The sequence below is a fragment of the Callionymus lyra genome, chromosome 3 (genome assembly GCF_982586985.1).
Source record: "Callionymus lyra chromosome 3, fCalLyr1.hap1.1, whole genome shotgun sequence".
NCBI lineage: Eukaryota > Metazoa > Chordata > Actinopteri > Syngnathiformes > Callionymidae > Callionymus > Callionymus lyra.
Window position 1 is genome coordinate 35,997,289 of NC_141820.1, and position 18,480 is coordinate 36,015,768.

Here is an 18,480-nt window from a genome sequence, read left to right on the forward strand (position 1 = left end):
TGGAGAGGAACTAAGAGGTGATGTAAAAATGTTCAATCAGTAGAATCCTGATTTAAACTTATATTAAAATGCTAATCATCAAAGAGCTCAAAGCATTACGGGACTTTTATTTTGCTGCTGGTCATTAATACTTCACATTGTGAAACTCATATCATGGATTTTATATATTAACACAAACTACACTCTACTTGCTGCTTAACCTACTGTTTGAAAATTAATTTTTAATTAAGTTTTTATTTCTTTATTTTAAAGTCTATATTTTATCGTAAAAATCGTAAAATTTTCTTTAACATTGAAAAACTTTGAATAATGACATTAAATCACTACATGTTCAAAATAGATAGAAATGTTTTCTCTACGTCCCTTACGAAGGCATTTATGTTTGTACTGTTTTATTTTTGTTGTTGTCAAAAACATTTTTTAGTTGCATCTTTGATAGTTGTGTGGTCCTCAATCCCCGAGGGATTTGTTACCGGGCAGTACAAAAAGGAAAATATTGTTGAATATAGCTTTTTGTATACTCTAAAATCTTCTTGATTGATTATTACTGCCTGTCACTCTTGACATGTCAACACCGTTGGTTTAAGTCAAAACTTGTAATTAAGTGAAATGACTAATACACAAACTCTTTAGAATCAGACCATGAAGTAACAGCAAAAGTCAAACATCACGTATCACCAAATCATCTTGACTTGAATTCACCATCAGTGAAAGGTCAATTTTGACATCAGACACACATCATTTTTTAAAATTAAGTTTCTTTTGATAACTGGAGTACACAATAGACACAGTCTGTATTTGTTTTAAATCCACATTGATGGCAGTGATGAAGGTCAAAGTCATGATAACTCATTACGAAGTTAGTAAGTAAGTAAGTAAGTAATTTAGTGATCAACATCCTTGCTTTACATACATTTCTGGTCGCCCATGGTGTTTGGGTCATTGTGAATACCTTTAAACTTTGAATAAAAACAACTATCCCGACTAACTTTTCACTTTTGGTAGGTAAAAGGTTTACATCAGTTGAATGTCCATGCAAGTCGATATCAAAGATCTTACCTTCTGTACGATCAACTTTCCTCCGTCAACTTCTTCTTTATCAAACAAATGTGTCCTCACGATCAGAAACCCAGCCGGACCACCTAAGCCGCCCTGCTGTCATGGATCATGTGGTCATAATAATGCTCTCTTGTGTCTGCTTGAACTTTCCTCAGATCCATTAGCTGCCTAAGCATCTCCCTGCCCCACCCGGTGGCACCGCAAGAGGTTGCGAACCGGTGTGACAACATCGGAGGTGAATAATCACGACTATCCGTTACAGACGTTTATTCCCTTATTTGGCAGCGCTTCCTGCTTAACGGTCGTCCAACATCAGGACATCTTTAAGCTGCTGAAGGCTTAATGAAGGCACAGAAGTTGTTGATGTTGGATGGAGAAAATATTTTCTTCTTCTATGACAATCAAGCAGTTAATTACGGTTTTGCCAAATCACTCTTTGTTTGTTGAACAACTTCTTTAATATGGAAAAGGAGAGTGTAATCTTCAAAAGCGTGGCCGCTGAATACGGATTAATCATCAGAGGCCTAATACTCAAGAGATTATGAAATATGAAATATATTACCAAACAATATGCATCACGGCTGGAGACGTATTAAGCACTAAAGTCATAACAATGACATTTGGCATCATTTATTTATTCCAATCCCTGTGACAGATGGGTTTACAGATAATAGAGCGGCCACCAAATGGAAAGGCCTGAGGAGCAAAGAGAGGGCGGGCTGCCTACGGATAGTAGCAGGATTAAGATGAGCATAATCTAATCTGAAGACATGTTTTTAAAGATGGAGAGAAAGACGGAGGCGGTGCTGCTGCAGAGAAACATATCTGGTTGATTTTAACATCATGATAACAGATGAAATATGTTCATCCTCCAGGCCAGATGCTTTTGTCTGGAGTTTATTTTTGGGATCCCTTGCAGTCCTAAGTGGATGTTGATACAGATCTGAGTTTTAAAACAGCACAACAGTGACACGAGTGACAAACTGACTCTGCAGTGCGGGAGTGCTGTCCCTAAATTATGTTGTCATTAATAGCCAGCAGAATCTGCAAGGCTTCAAATTAATCGCAGCTCCGGGCCAGATGCTTATAAATCCAGGTGGTTGCCCGTGGCTCATCTCTGCCGTGTGGCGGGCAGCCAGACTGCTTCAATTAGTCACTTCAACCACGCGTCATATGCTGGCAGCTTAGACAGCCGAATTAAACTCTGAGATATCATGTCCACTAATTGCTGTGGCTGGTAAACGCTAACTCTTTTGAGTCTTTGACAAGTGCGACAGGATTTTAATTTATTCCTGCATTATGTGGAGAATGTTTTTGTGGAACAGATACTTTCTTTTGTGCGTCAGTCCATCTTTTGCTGGCAGTGAAACTAAGGAAAGAATCTGGACGGAACTCATGCCAGTTATGAAGTTTTTTATGTCTATGTTCTTACAGCCTCTTAAATCAACTTCAAAGAGTCTTTTATTTTGTAAATGACGGACTTTATCTATTCCCCACTGACTTCCTGCATAGACGATATTCTCTGGTCTAAATGACCTTTAAAACATCAAATCTTGTAGAGGAAGACTTCAACATTTGAAACATGTGAGGGAGTCAGGTTTAGTCTATATAGGTCTAGTTTATATAGTGATCTATGAAGATGCAAATGTTACGGATAAACTAAGGAACAGAGGTTATTAATGTCAGCCTTACGATAAGAACGTAAAAGAAAATGGAAGTTGATTAGAGAGCAATATCAGTCAGGTTTAGTAGGTTCTATATTGTATTTTTCATGACTGTGTATAAGTCGGCCCCTTGTGTGGTTTAGTTTGATGGTCTGGTCCAAGAGTACACAAGGATTCTTAGTACTGACACTGAAACATGGAAGTATCACTGAGTTCCTGAACAAACTTTAAAGCTCCATCAAAAACTTTATTTAGAAAGCAAAATTACACACTCCACAATCTGCTCGCTCAGCAAAAAATAAATAATCAATGTCCTTCCCAGCCTCTTCGGTAAATATTTCACACCAAACATTTTTATTGGCTTCAGTACCGAGCTGTTGATGAAGGCTCCAGCTCTTCGGGAGGAACTTTGTCTGCTCACCTTAGGAAAAGAGACTCTCTGACGAATCAGATGTCACGCACAAGTAGATGCTCTTGCCCAATATGTCAATGGCTGCGTTAAGTGGAGGTGACGTGTCAGCGTGACGGAGCTCGTAATCCAATCAGCAGAGTAATTAAAAACACACAGTGGAGCAGCTCGCCGGGCTAATGGCTGCAGTGTCAGACCTGATATTGAGTCTTTAGCAGAGGCCGTCGAGCTGTGACCGGGACTGTATTGAGGGCTCAATCACATCAGATGAAAAGAAGGTTCCGTCTGCAACTTGAATCCGCTGACATTCAATAAGTTCTACCGTCGCAGAGAAACGTGGCCTTCAAACACTGTGAGGTCATCCATTCTTCTCAGCGCTGAGTTTGTAGCTGCTGCTACAGCAACATCAGTCACTTTTCAAAGTGTTGCTCAAAGAGAAGACACCAGTCCAAGCAAAGAAAATAAATCCCTTTACAGTATCTTATAGTGGAACATACGGGAAAAAAGGCTCTTTGACCTCTGGCCTGAAACACCTCACCAGAGGCTTGAGGATCCAGACTAGACTGGATTCTCTACATACAATCTAGGATCTAAGGAAAGGATCTGGAGGACAAGTGACCAACTTAACTACACAAGGGCTAACATCTTAAACACAGTTGAAGTTATGTCCCAAAAGGTTATGGAAGTTGTGAACAAAAAAACGTCTCCAAGTGTTTCTCATAACAGGAGTCTCATTATGTTATTGTGTTTTAATTGTTGGGATTAAATCCAATATAAATATGTAGGTCTGTGTATTCGTAAGAGTCTGGCGAGACGATATGTATCACGATACATCTGTGACGATTTGATATACTGCGATTACAATCCATTGTGCTACTGTATGAACAACGATATATTGCTTCTTTTAAATAAACACTTTTTTTTCTGGCTTTTACAGAAAATCAATTTTCTCTAATCAAATGTGAAAGTGCTTGTAGGAAAGTGCTTCTCAAAATATTAACAAAAAATGTTAACTTTAAACTTTGTTTTAAATCCAAAATGAGTCCAAACATGAGCTTTAAAAGCTCATGGAGCCTGGAGTATCCTTTCTTTTTCAATTTGGAATTTAGGAAGATACCAATGATGAAGTCAACATTCACACACTAACAACAACCTTTGTTATTGTTGACTTTCATGCTGTCGACTGGAAGTTCATTGTTTCGTTTTGTTTCGTCTTTCTTGTTTCTTTGATCCCTCATTTTCTTTGACTTGTTGCTTCTCTAGATGTTTAATAAAGTTACTGGTGTTGACTCTTGTAGAGTGATTTCTCCTCCTCCACACCTCCTCTCACATCTTCAATGCAGCAGAGCTGCTGCTTTACTGGCACCGGTGCGTGACGTCACCGCAAATACATTATTTTCTTTCAAATATCGATACAGCGCTATTAAATATCAATGCAGTATCATGAAAAAAAAACGTTGCGACATATTGTTATCCATGTTATGATATCCATATTTTCTTACGCCCCTGTAAATCCACTTAAAGTCTTTGTTTAACTTCACTTGAGGTGTTATTATCAGCACTTAGGGTATAATATTTCAGACACCCTCTTGTTAAAGATACTTTTTTATGTTTTTGCCACACATTTAAGTTAAAGCAGAATAAGTTTAGCACCATTTTCCAGGGTAATAAAATGTTTTGAAAAAAAAAGATATTGATTAGGGGGTTCACGGTGGCGCAGTGGTTAGCGCATCACAGCAAGAAGGTTGCTGGTTCAATTCCAGACCAAGGCAACTTTTCTGTTTGGTTTACTCCGGGCACTCTGGGCACTCCTCCCACAGTCCAAAAACATACAGAGGTTGATTGAGAATTTTGGGAAATTGCCTGTTGGTAGGAGAGCATGTGTGAATGGTTGTCTGTCTTTGTGTGCCCTGCGACAGACCGGCATCCTGTCCAGGGTGTCCCCTGCCTCTCACCCTATGATTCTGGGATAGGCTCCCAGGACAAAGCGGTTGAATGACTGAATGAATGAATGATATTGATTAGGTTTTTCTGTTGACAACATTTCTTCATAGGTCACTATATCAATATAATCGTACATTAACATGGACTTGATTGACTCGGTCCAAAGCAACAATTGTAACAGTTGTGGCCTTGGTAAAGGTCCTGCAATAGCAACACATAAACTCAAGATGACACTGACCAATCTTGGTGTCAATATTTTTGGGCACATTTGTTTTACCTCTTGGCATGGAGAAATATTAGCTTTTTTTTTACCTCCATATATTTAGCTTTATTTTCTTCTGCCGATTCCCGTAAGGAATAATTAACCAGCAATAATAACTACAAATACGTTTGTGTTTGTTTATATCTGAGTTATTTTTGTAAATCATCTCTATGTATTTTTATTGATATTCCCATCATGCACTGGTTTTATTTTCTACAAATAAACGTCACTTCATTAGTAATATAAAAGTATTTGACTTGACTTAATATCGTCCTTAGGCTTCATCTTATTTCCTGCATCGAGCTCCATGTCTTCCTCATTATCTCTCAAGTCTCCTTCAGTCTCCCCAACATAAGCTCCAGTGTGTAGTTTGAGAACACACCGCCAGATGTCAGCCACGCCTCAGTGCGTCCAATCTGTGTTTTTATGACATCACGGGAGGCTGGAGTCTGTCTCCAGTTGCGGTGTGTGTCACTTCACTGCTCGAGAAGCCTTTTAATTTAAGCTCTGGGAGCTTGAAGATTAATTTGAGGCAACATTTGCACAGATTTAAGCCGTAAAGAGGAGGCAGCAGCAATGGGAAGCTCCTTGTGAGATGATGCATGAACGTCTCCTCAATTCCAGCTGCAGATTCCTCTCCCTTTAGGGGTGACTTAGCCATCCTTCTCTCCGCCTCCAAGGGCCACTTCCCATCCCCTGTGCTCAGCCGAGCATGAATCTGAGCCCAGGGAATGCTCTGGTGTCTGACAGGATGCTTGGGAGAGAGGTAATTCCGAAGGGCAGTGGAAGTAATGGGGTAATCTATTATACAGTCCAACTTCCAGCTCCTCTCTCTCTGAATCCTGGGTTCTCGCTGCATCTGCCCTTGCATCAGCATTTTGCGAGGACAAATGAGGAGTAGAGTTTAACTATGCACAGTGCTGCTGCCCTCCTGCAGAGCCCAGCACTTTCACAATTAAACTGGACTCTACCAGCAGATTCAGGGCCCACCCCTCCTGCTGACACACACACACACACACACACACACACACACACACACACACACACACACACACACACACACACACACACACACACACACACACACACACACACACACACACGCACATGCACACTTGTTTCCAGGCCAGCAGTGCATCACACAACCACCTCCGGCGAGTTACTCATGTGTAACATTTATGATGTGTCTCAGCGGCAAGAGTGGACAAACAGTAAAACAGACCAAACAAGAAGTGTCGCGCCTCAGTTTTTTACCCTCAAATTTGTGCCATGAGCTCTGGCGGGTGACACAGACAAGGTTGCGGATACAAGCAGATAAAATAAGTAGACTCAGCAACGTTGCCATAAATGTACCCTTTTTTTGCCATAAAGTTGTGTACGGGACTGACGGCAGCACTTATAGGATGGTTTTTGGGTCCCACACTGTTGTGGAGGATCAAATCTTAAGTGCAGTCATTACATTTGAGGCAGTTCTCCAAGCAGTCATTTCAACTTTGCTGTAGTTGCTGGGAAAAGCTACACAATATCATTATGAATTTCAAAGCAATTCAATTTGTCTGTAAATATACTTCCAAAGATGTTCACAAGGACAGAGCTTTATCTGTGCCCGCCAGGAACATTTAGAGTTCTAATGATTTGCTGTTGTCTTACAAGTTGATTTTACTTTTCCACTTCTGTTGCTCTCAAACATGACCCACAAATATCTACAGTCAGAAATCTATTAACATACATTTTTAAATATGGAAGTATGAAAGAAACAAAAATACCATTAATAGAACCATTTAAATGTTGTGTAACTGTGTACACATCTAAAAACATTCCATCGTAATGCACTCAGCAGTTACTCATCAGTCTTCATGTTCTTGGCATAACGGTTGAGCGACAGGGAGCCATCCACTTCAAAACAAACTATTTAAAACATTTTTTAATCAAGAAATAAAAAACAATAAAGGCAAGCTTGTCATTTGATAATACATTTCTGCACTAATACAACAAATTGGAATGTCTGTTTCGATCTTTTCATATTTTCTCCCAAATGTCTGTTGGGAATTGCAAATTAGAAAATAAGTGTGAGTTATCACAGATCATTCCACATAGTCTTCTTTGATTCTAGTAAAAACTCATGGCACCTTGAAGATCATCAACTAACCCCCTTTATTTACAAATATCTTGGTCAAGTACATCTATTGTTCTTTAACATTTGGATTTCTTTGTGTGAGATGTCTAATTTCTTACCATAATGATAATTACCGCTGGTTATAAAAACACAAGTGCCCACGCTCATCGACGCCAGCTGAAGGGCTCTTCAGGACTGGTTGGGATGACGTTTTGTCATCGCCTGCATGAGTCCTCCTATTGACCACCGATTAAAATGAAGATCAGTGGGACCAGAGATGGTCGGAATGACAGATGAGGCATTAGATCAATATCTGATGTCGCTCTGCAATGTGACTCACATACATCGACTCTGGTTTCACCAGGATTACATCAGTGATGGTTTCAGGCTAGATCTCTGTTGTCCTACTGAATAATGTATTCATTGTCTTATTGTGGGTAGATTAGAGTCGTTGAGTTAGCCGGCCATCTCTTACCTTTTTACACGCATACATCTGGCGGTCCAGACGCACGGATTGAACCTAGGAACGCTTAAAGGCACCAGGAATAAAACACATGGGAAAACTTACCAACTCTTGGGAAAATTAAACTTTAACATGCAGGTGATCTATCTGACACTGCGGACTAGAACCGGGACACTTACGTAGATCGATTGTAGATCCTTTCCAGCCGGGTTGAATTGCCCTTTCAAGCGAACACGCAAAGTAAATACAAATATGGACAAAATGATTTTAAAACTCTGATTATCATAAAGAAAAGTTTAGATTTCTGGTCTTAAGTTAAACTGATCTACTGAACTATACAGTATATGTCAAAACAAATGTACCTTTAGTTGTAACACGACATTCAAACCAACAAGCTCAACAACATTGATGAAAACAAGCTGCTGTTATCTTTTTTTCATGACTTGATAATGAGACATTGATGGGTTTGAGACAAAGTGAACATGGCAGCAGCTTCTGAGCTTCCAGCACTTTTTCTCTGTAAGGTGCAATAATTTTCCTGAAGGACGGATCATCTGTTCTTCACTCGCTTCTTCTCTTTTTGTGCGTCTTTGTGGTGATGACGCTCATCTCAATAAAACTTCTCTTTCCTTCACCTCCTGCTTCATTTCCCCCCACATCATTAGTATATCTCCTTCTACGGCTCTCCATTTTATCCCCCACTCACTAAGAGAGAAAGAGAGAGAGAGAGATAGAGAGAGACAGAGAGAGGGAGTGCTCACAGCCACCATCTCCTCTTCACTCTCTCTTCTCTCCTCCAGCACATGCTCTCACTCCTGCCCACTGATGCTTCGTGGATGCAGACCAGGAGATTTCCACCATCTTCCTGAGTCTTCCTCTCTCCTCATCCTTCATCCTCCTCCTCTTTAAACACCCGGAGTTTCTCCTCTTCTGCCTTTTCTGCTCCTCAAAATCAGGATGTGGAACTCCGCTGCTTTGCTTCTCTCTGGATTTTCAGCGTTGATCCACGGTGAGCCGCCAGCCTCTCTTTTTGTTTCTCTACTTGCAAGGTGTCTCTGATCATGGAAGTGTGATCAGTGCTTCTCGTGTTGAACAAAGTCAGTCACCTGTTTGCTTGTGAGGCTCGTCTCTTCTCGGATACACTTGCTGATTGGACGGAGGTTTGATTCTGCTGCATGAGCACCACTGGCTGGGAAATGTGACGTCCAGGCTGTTCAGGGGGGAAACATGTCGGATGTGCCCTTTCATTTCCTTCCAGTCCCAAATTTAGGAACTCTGTGAGTGGCAGATGATTCAGTTGATATTGTCAGAAGCTGAGAAGAGAGAGGAGGATGAATGAACTTTTATGTTTTTTCAACAGGCCAGAAAAAAGCTGAATCATTTTTTACAACTTCTCACAAAACGAAAACATAGAAATATGCTTCCTTGTCCAGTCCTGTCCCCTTTGAAATTAAGCTACATGGGATCTTCAGGGCACGTTGATGAGGGTCTCAGGTCTCACGCTTGACATGACTTCCAGACCTTTAGTTGGTCATGAAAACCTTCTGGCAATGTATTGTGATCTAGTTTTCTTCATGTGGTGGCGGCGAGAAGGTGGTGTAGAGGGAGAGCTCAGGAGATTCAATAGAAAAATATGAAGCTATAAATGCATATACGACCAGCAGCATTTTAGAATCTCTATGAATAAAAAATGACAATATAAATTTATTTAAATAACTTTGCAATTTGTATTGAACCCCTGTCAGAGAAAAGCATCTTTATTTTTAACAAGCTTCTGATTCTTTGATGAAATTGTCTTTATTCTACTTTTGTCAGAGAATAAACGGCCGATGATGTCCACATGGAGGATCGTTCCATCAGTCAGCAAACATCACGACCAACATTAGCTTAGCCGCAGTGACTCACATCAGAAACACTCCTATCGGAGGGCACCATGTACTCACTCACATTTGAAAAGTGATTGACTTCATTGTCAATCGAACCATGAAACATTTCATTGATTGATTGTAGCCTATTTTAACCATCAGCCAGCATTTATTTAAAATTACAATAATACTTCTGTTTGAACTTATTTATTAAAAAATAATAATATTGCCGCATCTCAAAATGTAGAAATTACATTTTTCTTCAAAGGTTTTTTGTTATTTAAAAATAATTGGTGTGTGTTTATTAAGGGGTAAATCTGCAAAAATCTGTGAAAAGGTGGCGCACCACTACATATTTTATATTACTCATAAATAAGCAAAGCATTTATAAGCCTTTTTATAGTCACATGTGTCGCAATGTTTTTCTGCACCTTTCTTAAAAGTCCAGCATGCCAGAACCTTTTTCTTCGAGAAAGCAAGTGTATTCCAGTGACGTGTGCTTTTAAATGCTGAGTGAGAATCAGACGTGTTGGACACTTTCACTCTTCCAGAGAGAGAAGGATCGTCGGGTTTCAAACTTGTCTCTAGTTAGTTGTTTCTAGTCACTTCTCTGTGAGAAAAGTGTATGTTAGGAGAATATTTGACATATTAAGACAATGTCGAGACTCACAATTGATACACAATATATTACATTTAAATATTGCTCACACCAGCAAAGGACTTGGTTTATTTTTTAATTTTGTGCATGTTTGATTGACAGCATTAGCTTTCAACGCATCAGAAGCTTAATAGAAACATTGTTCTAACATTACTGATGCTTTAGGCTGCATTTGTGACACAATTGAAGAGATGAAATTAAGTGTTTTAGTGAGAATCAGAAACGTTTATTGCCAGTTTAGTTGTGACATTACAGATTAAAGAAGGAGATAATATAAATTAAATACAATTTGATAAAATTAATAAAAGGTATTTAATTAAAATAAGACACATTACAATAAAGTGGAATATAAATAATAAATAAATAAAATAAAATAAAGGACGATACATTTAATACTACCGATAAATGAACAAACATTATCAACACAACATTACTTTCATTTACAGAAAATTTCACATGCATTCGAAGACTGTGATGTCGATAAAGTTCAAGGGTGTCAGGAGTGTTTTGTAGATTTCATCATGCGGGTGTGAAATATCTTTAACAGAGCCTGAAGTGTGTCGGAGGATTGTTTTGACTGAGCGGTGAAGGTTTTAATGGGATTATTTTCAATGAAAAATGTTGTGTTTGTGGGAATTGTAGCAAGAACTGAGAGTCTCATGTCCACAACAACAAGATCTATCTCACGCTGGTTAGACTGAGGTCAGAGGCAGTGGTCTGAAGGAAAATAGAACTCCTTTATCTTCTCCAGCTCCTGTGAGGGAATATTAGGGCCTTATACTGAAACGTGAGGCATTTGTTAGCAGGCCACACAGACAGAAGAAACAATTATTACATTTGTCAAAGTAACATGAGTCTGTGTCAGTTTACTAAAATAATAATCTAGTAGTGAAAGAGAGTAAGACACAAACTCTATATACATATTGATGAAGCTCCTGCTGATTCGGTGTTAAAGTGATATTATTTAAATTAAAGTGAGATTATTTCTTTAATGCACATAACGGTCATGTTGTTTCTACCAGGAGATTCCTGGTCTACCTCAACTCGCTTATCTATTTCCAAATTTGGCTAAATTATTGTCCCCTTAAGCGAAGGCATGTCAAGTTTGGATGAAACAAATAAAACATTCTTCTAAACAAAGGAGACGGAAATAAATCACGACATTAAGCAAAGCTACCTAAACATTGTGAAAAAAAGTCCCTTAAAATTAGCCGGATCTTTGACACGTAAATAAAGTATGTGGAACCATGTTTTTTACCTTTTGCGAGAGAAACGCAGCACAGACGTCTCTCCTGGTTGTCTAAAAAAAAAAATCAATAATTTAAAGTATTCCTGCTGCAAGTTACATACATTTTTCAACCCGAGCTTGTAAAATAATACTTTATTTTTGGAAGTCTGTCATGTAATATCTGGCGACAAGCTAACTTTATTAATTTCTGATGAGTCAGCGATGTTTTAGTTTTGACGTGATGCCGTCATGAGATGAGACATGTGTGTGTTACTGGCCAGTTATCCAGTTTCTACTACCGGTATATTGTCAGAGCAGATTTGGACGTGTCATGTCGTGAGTTTGATGAACCACTGAACCGTGGGACTTCCAAGGTTTCGAGAGGAGTGTTTTATGTCCACCTCCGTGCTGACTCGGCTGTTTTAATATCCACCGTTCTATTACTCAGGACAGAGAACGATGCTTCTGTTGTCAACAAACACATTCGTGGACCTCTGCACCCTCACTTGGTCGTCGGTTTAATCTAAAGCCACAGTTCCCTCAATATTTTATGTGTGTGTTACCTCAGAGCATTTCACACTAACTCAATTATACTTGCATTAGCTCCAATTATGGCCTGATAAGGTTTCCCACTCGCACTTATTAGATTATGTTGACTGAATATTCTCCTGCCGCCCCCCGTTTTCTCTGCTGTTTCCTGCTTCTTTTCCAAGTTTTCACTCTGGTTAAGTCTGAGTATTGTTGTGACTCACCAAAGCAAGCGAAGGAAACACTGAATTATGCCCTTTACGTGGAATTCTGACGTTCATTATATTTGTGTTTAAAGAAAAAGATGTGCACCGGACATGGAGATTCAATTATAGGCATGGATTTGGAGTCTGACCAAAGAGTAACAATGGTTTGTGGTTGCCATGGTGAAGCTATTATTTGGAGGGTTTGTCAATCCTGCTTTGAAGCCTTGGACTTCCGCTTCCGGTGAGCCTTTGATCGGCTGCTTGAACGTAAGCTCCTGCAATAATTGCCAAAAACAGTCGTTTTAACGACTACTTGTCCGGATTTTATGCTCATATCACTTAAGATATGTATCAAGCATCTATGATCTATGATCGTGATGCTCTTTTCAACATCAGAGAGTCGATGGAGGACTTCACTCGCGACAGTTACCAACGTCCGGTGAACGTGTTTCCGACTCCGCTTCTCACCGACTCGGACTCTGTGGAATATCGTTTGATCTCTCGGGTACCGGGCGATTTCCACAAGCAATCGAGTCGGTCTGGAGTACAGGTCAGGATGAGACGCGCAGTCGCGATCGCTCGGAACAACTCTGACGTCATCGAACGTCATCGATGTTTGATCGACATTCCTCTCGCTGAAGAGAATGATGACACATCAGCGCTGCCGTCTGTCCAGACCTCAACGAAAGCTGGTACCCACGTGACCGCTGTTCGCTTCAAAAGATCCCGCTCTGCGCGCCTGTCAGTGACGCGGCGTCGTCAGTGACGTCATCGGTGCTGAATGTGGGACTTCTTAATGTTCGCTCCATTACTAATAAATCCTTTATTCTTGATGATCTTTTCACAAGAGTTAATTTGGATTTATTATGTCTTTCTGAGACTTGGCAGAGAGAGGAAGAGTTTATTCATCTGAACGAACTCTGTCCAGTAGGGAGCGCTGTTCTGGGGAAGCCTCGCCTCTCTGGTCGTGGGGGAGGTCTTGCTACTGTTTTTAGGGAGAGTTGTTCTTGCAAAGTGATTCAGACACAGGAATTCACTTCTTTTGAGTCTCAGATGATCTTGGTTGGTTCTACAAGACCTTTCTATTGTGTGTCAATCTACCGCCCGCCTGGTCCTGCGGCGATGTTCTTGAAAGACTTTAGTGACTTCTTATCTTCCATTATTCAAATGGAATCTTTTCTTATTCTTGGAGACTTTAATCTTCATGTTGATGACGTCACATCTTGTTCTGCTAAAGAACTTTTAACTTTAACTGAAGCCTTTAATTTTGAGCAACATGTTTCTGAACCCACTCATCAAAAAGGCCACATTTTAGACTTAGTTTTTACTCTTGGCCTGAACATTTCTAATGTATCTGTACATGATGTCCATCTGAGTGATCATTCTCTTGTCTTGTTTAACCTGGACTTCATCCCTGAACCTAAGCCTTTGAAAGTTAGGTCTCACAGGCGTGTCATCTCAGCCGATACTGCAGACAGTTTTTCTGCTATGTTTGACGCTCTTTCCTTTGATGACTGCACAGACGTGGACAGTTTGATTCACTGTTTCACTGGTCATTGTGTTGAAATACTGGATCAAGTGGCACCTGTTAAATCGAACTTGAAAATTCAGAAAAAACGGTGCCCTTGGACAAATGAAGATCTCCTGAGTCTGAAGAGACTTTGTCGAAAGACTGAGCGTCTCTGGAAGTCTACTAAACTTGAGGTGCACAGACTTCACCTCAGGGATCTGTTGACTTCTTACAATGAGATGGTAGAAACTGCTAGATCTGATTACATCAGAAAACTGGTAGCAGCAAATAGGAAAAACCCCAAAGTTTTGTTTGACACGATTAATTCTCTTGTGTCTCCTGCTCCTCAAATCACGCCTGTCTTCTGTGAAGCTGACAGCAATGCATTGTTGAGATTTTTCATTGACAAAATTAAATTGATCAAAGAGAAAATCTCTCCCCCTTTGTTTGGAACCCCTACTGTCTCTGAGCCCATCTCCTCCTCTTGGTCCTCCTTCACTGCTGTATCTTTGGGTGATATTTCAGCACTAGTGAACAAGATGAAACCATCCTCTTGCTCAGATGACGTCCTTCCTTGTAGGCTTTTTATCAAAGTATTTGATGTAATTGGCCCCTGGGTTACCAATATGGTGAACCTCTCCCTTTACACAGGGGTTTTTCCCAATGCATTTAAACATGCCATTGTGGAGCCTCTGCTCAAAAAACCAGGCTTAGACCCAACTGACCTCAGTAATTTCAGGCCTATTTCTAAGCTCCCTTTCTTGTCCAAGATCTTGGAGAAGGTGGTGTCTGAGCAGCTGTCTTTGTTCCTGGATCAGAGCGACATCCATGAGAAGTTTCAGTCTGGCTTCCGTAAACATCACTCTACAGAGACAGCTTTATTGAAAGTGTCCAGTGACATCATGATGTCGGCTGACTCGGGTAAATTCACTGTTCTGGTGCTCTTGGATCTGTCCTCATCATTTGACACAGTTGATCACCAGATCCTGCTGAGAAGACTAAGTGATGAAGTGGGACTGTCTGGGTCTGTGTTAGAATGGTTCTCATCTTACCTTTCTGGGCGCAGTTTTAGTGTATCTGCCAATCAAATGAGGTCTGAATCGGCAGATCTGTTGTGTGGAGTCCCTCAAGGTTCTGTTCTGGGTCCTTTATTGTTTTTGCTGTACTTGATTCCCCTCGGTAAAATCATTCAGAGATTTCCAGATGTTTCTTATCACATTTTTGCTGATGACATCCAGCTCTACTGCTCTTTTGACCCAACTGAGCCCCAAAGGCTGAACAGCTTAGTCAATTGTTTGCTAGAAATCAAACAATGGCTGAGTGAAAACACTTTGCAGCTAAATGTGGACAAAACTGAAACTCTGGTGATTGCTCCTGATGATAAGATTCCAGGGTTGAGTCAGTACTTGGGTGACTTAGGTCAGTCTGTCAAACTGAGCCTGAGAAACCTGGGTATTGTATTTGATAAAGACATGTCTCTTGTTCGACACTGCAGAAAACTGACCAGAAACTGTTTCCTTCAACTGAGAAAAATCTCTAAACTTAGGAAAATGTTGTCGGAACATGATCTGGAGCTTGTAATCCATGCGTTTGTTTCTTCTCGTCTGGACTATTGTAACAGTTTGTTTTCATGTCTTAACAAGAAGGAGCTGTCTCTTCTGCAGTTGATTCAGAACTCTGCAGCGAGAATTCTGAGCCGCTCTAGTAGAAGAACTCACATTTCTCCGATCCTTAAAACTCTTCACTGGCTTCCAGTTTCTTTCAGGATCAACTTTAAAATTCTGGTTCTTACTTTCAGAGCTATTCATGGTCAGGCTCCTCCTTACATCACTGATCTGATCCAGCCTTACACCCCAGCTCGGGCTCTGAGGTCTGTGGATCAGAATCTACTTATGGTTCACGGTTCCATGCACACGGCTCAGGACCAGAGGAGAGAAAATCTTTTCAGGCTGTTGCTCCTAAGCTTTGGAACGATCTTCCTCTCTCTTTGCGCTTGATGGAGTCTACTGACTCCTTTAAGAAACACCTTAAGACGTTTCTATTTGTTCAGGCTTTTCCTTGAATTTCTCGAACTCATGTGTTGTTCTCAGTATTATCTTGATCTTTAAAGTATGTACTTTTTTGAGTATTGTTTTGATTGTCTAAGCGCTTTGTGACCCTGGTCTCGAAAAGCGCTATATAAATAAATATTACTTACTTACTTACTTACTTACTTATTAGAGGTCAGGACTCAAAATCATGTTATTATATCAGGTTGTGCAAGGCTTTGGCTGCTAACATTTCTTCTTCAACTCTCTCCTCTTTTATTCTGTAATATTTATATTCAATATTATAACTGTGTGTGTGTTTGAGTATGGAAGGAACACAAAGAAGAAAACCCATGAAAATCGAAACATGTCCAATGTTGAAACCCCATTTATAGCAAACTAATACATCATTTTCAGATTATCATCTTATTTTGTTTATGGTCTTTCATCCTTTGTAAAACCCATAATCCACCTTTGTCCTCTACATTTATACGTATTTCTATTCAAGTAATTGCTTTTTCTTTTCTCCTGACCTTTTTAAAGTGTTTCAGCTCGTGGAACTCTAAGAAAAACATAATGTAGAGGACAGCAAAAGTCACATATATTACACATTCATGAACACCTCTGGAGAGGCTGACAGACACTCTTGATAAACTTGACCTCAACTGACTCTCCCTGATCCACCACGAGTCTCAGGTTGATGTTTGAGCTCCATGACTCGTCTACAATGTAACAGCCACAAGATAGTGTTTAACTTGTTCTTTACTTTCTAGTATATTTCTATTCATCTATAAAATGGAATCCATATTGTCCAAATAGATCACAAGTCTAACTTTGAGATCAAACTTTGCTTCCAACAGATGCAAAGAGAGAGAACGATGAAGGCAGATGTGATATTGTTATGGCAGCATTGTATCTATTAGTGTTTGAAGTAACGTCTAAGAGTCAGTTAACAGCTGATGGAGGGTTTGATGGTGGAAAATAACGATCCTTTTGTTTCACAGGGAATCAATATGAGATTACTTTTAAAATATTTATACAATAATCCTTGTCTACATATAATTTCTACATTAACATATAAAATAGATTCACACTGCCTCAACTGTCATTCTGAACGTGAAACCCTTACTTGCACATGGACTGGAACATGTAAGAATCACATCTGCATGATCATGCCCTGAAAAGAAACCGACTCAGTTGTGGTTACAAGAGCTTAAAGCAGGGGTTTCTGAGCCATGAAAAGGAAAACATTTCAATAAATCCATGTTTTAGGCAGAAAATAAAAGTTTCAAAAGAGGCTTATTTACCAAGGAATCCATACAAAACTGTGCCGTCCAAAATAGTTATTTTTACACACATCTTTTCTCCTTGTACATACATCAAATTGCTTTCAACAAATTACGATCCATCTGCATTTTCCAGAGTCATTGTTGACATTCAAGTCATGATATTGTAAGGGTTCACCGTCAACCCAAGCCAGGTTACCCCTGTTACTTGAAAGAAACCACTTCAGTGCTGGACTCACAGACTCACCAGTGAAAGCCTGAACTTGTGAGCCCAGATTCATGATGTTAGCTGTTTTTTTGAGCCTCCAGGGCTAACCTTGGTTTACGGTGGCAAAGAATGTGTTCATGTATTTTATGTGTTGTTATGATGTTGTAGACAGATGCGTGCCTGGTGCTTGCAAATGCAGAGTCGTATCAGATATATTTGAACATAAACGAGACCAAACAAAGGTTGGAGCCTCAGTGCTGCACAATATGGTGTTTGTATCTCTGCCTGGTCTTGGTCATTTTCCCAAATCCTTTAAAATCAACATGCGTTCTGTAGTTAATAACTATTTTTTGACGAAGGTAAAAATATGAAATGGGTTTTCGACACAAGTAAGAAGGGGTCCCCAATTTGATATCAATCTTTTTCTTCACAGGCCGTGAAGTCAGCAGGAGCTCTGGACTGGTTTCTCTGCGAAAAAATAGTCTTATATAGAGTCTTTGTTTCACTCTTTGCTACTAACAAAAAATGTTTTAAATAAATTTGTCCAAAACAAGCATATATTTAAAACATGCGTAATTTCAGAGTCCCAAGCTAATGTTACTTTGTGAAAAAAACTTTAAATAATTAGTAATACAATTATAATCAATACAAGACAAATTATAAAACTTATAATTTGCACCTGATTTCAAATCGCCTCAAACTTCTTCCCACTGGACATTTGCGACATCACAACTCTGACTCTCCTTGAAACCATTTTAACTTGGTTATTCACTGTAAAATGATGTCCACTTGTTTTATAATTTCCTGTTTTATAGTTCCCTTTAAGAAACTTAAAATCTTTCTTATCTTTAAAACATCTATTTTACTGTTGTCTTTTAAACTGTTTGTGTCCTGAAATGCGCCTTATAAATATTTTTTTTATTATTATAATTACTATTAAATACCTCAGGGAACCAGTACCACTGCTCAAAAGGATACAACACATTACATGTGCAATATGTTTTTATAATTTTCCCCCAAATGTTATCCATAATTCATGATTCATTA

The 18,480-nt window shown here is 39.5% G+C and overlaps 1 protein-coding gene across 2 annotated transcripts in view; it reads left to right on the plus strand.

The window, feature by feature from the left end:
• Positions 1 to 8,693: 8,693 nt before the first annotated feature.
• Positions 8,694 to 18,480, plus strand: part of chrna11 (cholinergic receptor, nicotinic, alpha 11) — a 32,259-nt gene continuing 22,472 nt past the window's right edge. For both annotated transcript variants that reach the window (XM_087787753.1, XM_087787752.1), the window contains exon 1: positions 8,694 to 8,926. In XM_087787753.1, coding sequence (XP_087643879.1) covers positions 8,875 to 8,926 — 52 coding nt within the window. In that variant the 5' untranslated portion in view covers positions 8,694 to 8,874. The remainder of the gene's footprint in view (positions 8,927 to 18,480) is intronic.